The 2,400-nt window shown below is 41.4% G+C and overlaps 1 protein-coding gene across 1 annotated transcript; it reads left to right on the top strand.

Annotated features, from left to right (window-relative positions):
- Window positions 1–400: 400 nt before the first annotated feature.
- Window positions 401–1,453, top strand: LOC107458909 (uncharacterized). Its single transcript, XM_016077123.1, has one exon. The coding sequence runs from the start codon at window positions 401–403 to the stop codon at window positions 1,451–1,453; it is 1,053 nt and encodes a 350-aa protein (XP_015932609.1).
- Window positions 1,454–2,400: the final 947 nt, after the last annotated feature.

The raw sequence follows: 2,400 nt of genomic DNA, 5'->3' as shown, positions 1-2,400 counted from the left end.
TTTGTTGTCGAAACATGAGTGATACTTCTTCGCGATTTTATTTATACTCTTTTGAATCTTCTCGATTAATACTCTTTCCGAAATGACCTATATTTATATATTAAAAATCCACCTGAGGGTCGTACCACCGTAGTATCATTGACTTATGACTCGAGCATAAGGATTTGAATATTTGGGTGTTACATTATGGTATCAGAGCAGTTCGTCCTCGCGAGCCTAAGGGATGGAACTACTTATGCTTCAATGCATACTCTGAGTCTGTGCTTGTGCTAGTTAGGGTATCTAACCGATACATCTTGCATGAAGTCCATTAGTGTACCTTTGGTACTTTGAAGCGATATACTTCCGATATTGAGACTGATCAACTTGATATCGATGGTTTGGTGTGTATAGAAATCAGATGGCGCCTCATGGACTCGGTCGGGAACGTGAGAGAGATCATACTAGTATGCAGAAACCGGAAATCAACCCGAATAACCCGATAAACCTTATGGCGGTGTTGGAGAATATGGCTGCTGCTATGCAGGCCACTACGGAGACTCTTGGGCAACAGATAAACAATAATGGCAATGGCGGAAGGGAAGCTCAGGGCCTGATGACACTGGAAACTTTCTTAAAGGTTAATCCACCTAAGTTTAAGGGAACCACCAATCTGACTGAGGCCAATACCTGGTTTCAGGCTATAGAGCGAGCACTGCAAGCACAGTTGGTACTCGAGGAGCAGTGTGTTAAATTTGCTACCTATCTGCTTACTGGGGAAGCATCGCATTGGTGGCAAGGGACCCGACACCTCTTGCAGCAGGGGGATGATCCTATCACTTGGGATGCCATCCAGGTAGAATTCTATAAGAAGTACTTTCCGAATTCCACCAGGACAGCCAATGAATTGGAGTTACTACAGCTGAAGCAAGGTGCTATGTCCGTATCTAAGTATACAGACAAATTTGATGAGCTATTCGGGTTTTCCCGCATGTGTCAGGGAGCTCCGGGAGACTTCGAGGAATGGAAATACATTAAGTATGAAGGAGGGCTTTGGAGCGACATCTTAAGTTTAGTGGGACCAATGGAGATCCGAACTTTTTCAGAGTTGGTGAATAAGAGCAGAATTGCTGAAGAGTGTATGAAAAGGAGGGTTGCAGAGAAAGGAAGTCATAGAGAGCACAACCAAGGATTTTCACCAAGGGGTCGAAAGTTTAAGGGGAGAGGATACATACAACACTTTCCCCATGGACGGAATAACTTTGCGACGAGTGAAAAGTCCCAAAGAAACGGTAAGGGAAAACGGGCAGCGGCTGCTTCTGATGTTTTGAGCTGTCAGATATGTGGAAGTCATCACCCAAATAGGCCGTGCCGAGTGGGGTTAGGTGTATGTTACAAGTGCGAGTTACCAGGGCATGTATCAAGAAATTTCCAACAAGGAGAGAGTCAGGATGCGGGCCGATTGCGACAGTAAGATTGAGGTAATTGCAATAATCAGGCTTAAAAGACAGTGCGTGATTTTACAATACCGCCTGTATAGTAAAACTGGGAATGTTGAGCTTAATATTAGACTGAGAAGCAAACCGGATGGTCCGAGTAAGGATTTGCCTTAATACAAATGGATAAATGCCTGTGATGTAAATGATTTTCTGTTGAGAATGATGTGTTGTGTTTGTTATATAGTTGGTTGATTTTTGGATTTTTGGTGAAACGGATTGAACCCGTGACTTTTAGTTCCTTTGATTTAAATAGATAAGGAATGGTCCTAAATGATGAATTTGGAAACGTTGATTTGAAATGCCAGTCATGCTAAGTTGTTGTTGAGTACTTGAGGAAGTAAGTGATAGAGCTAGTACTAGACGAGAGAAAAGAATAAAGCAGCAGAAACTTGCGAAAGCAGTAACACAGGATAGCTACGAATAAGAGCTGTAAAAGTTTACATAATATCTTAAGTTTGAATACTAGAAGGGTTAATCGGGTTACTGCAAGTAATGATCCCCAAATAGTTGGAATTGATTGCGGCTACGAGCTTTGATGGTTCTAAAGCGGATGAGGAAATTATCATTGATGCATAATTGGATTTAGATGATGAGAGAGTGCAAGTTGTCGTGTTTGAGAGATGAGTACTATGATGTTTGATCATAGTGACCTTGGATTTAGATTGAGATTTATAATGATAGGTTTTGAAAGACGAACGTGAAAACCATTAAATTGAATTGCTGATGTGGTACTGAGATTGGTTTGAGGGAACCCGTGACGGGTGGTAAACTCCAGTTTTTAGGAGGGGTGCTGTCAATTTTTCCCAATAATTTGAAAGAGTGTTGGTTATAGTTTCGAGAAGGACCTTTGATTTGAATAACTTTAAGAAGAGAGATGTGTTTCAAATGCTTTTATAGATTATTAAAAGAAAGCCGGATTCTT

The sequence above is a fragment of the Arachis duranensis genome, chromosome 7 (genome assembly GCF_000817695.3).
Source record: "Arachis duranensis cultivar V14167 chromosome 7, aradu.V14167.gnm2.J7QH, whole genome shotgun sequence".
NCBI lineage: Eukaryota > Viridiplantae > Streptophyta > Magnoliopsida > Fabales > Fabaceae > Arachis > Arachis duranensis.
The sequence above is the reverse complement of the archived record's forward strand: the minus strand, read 5'-3'. Positions and strand labels throughout refer to the sequence as shown.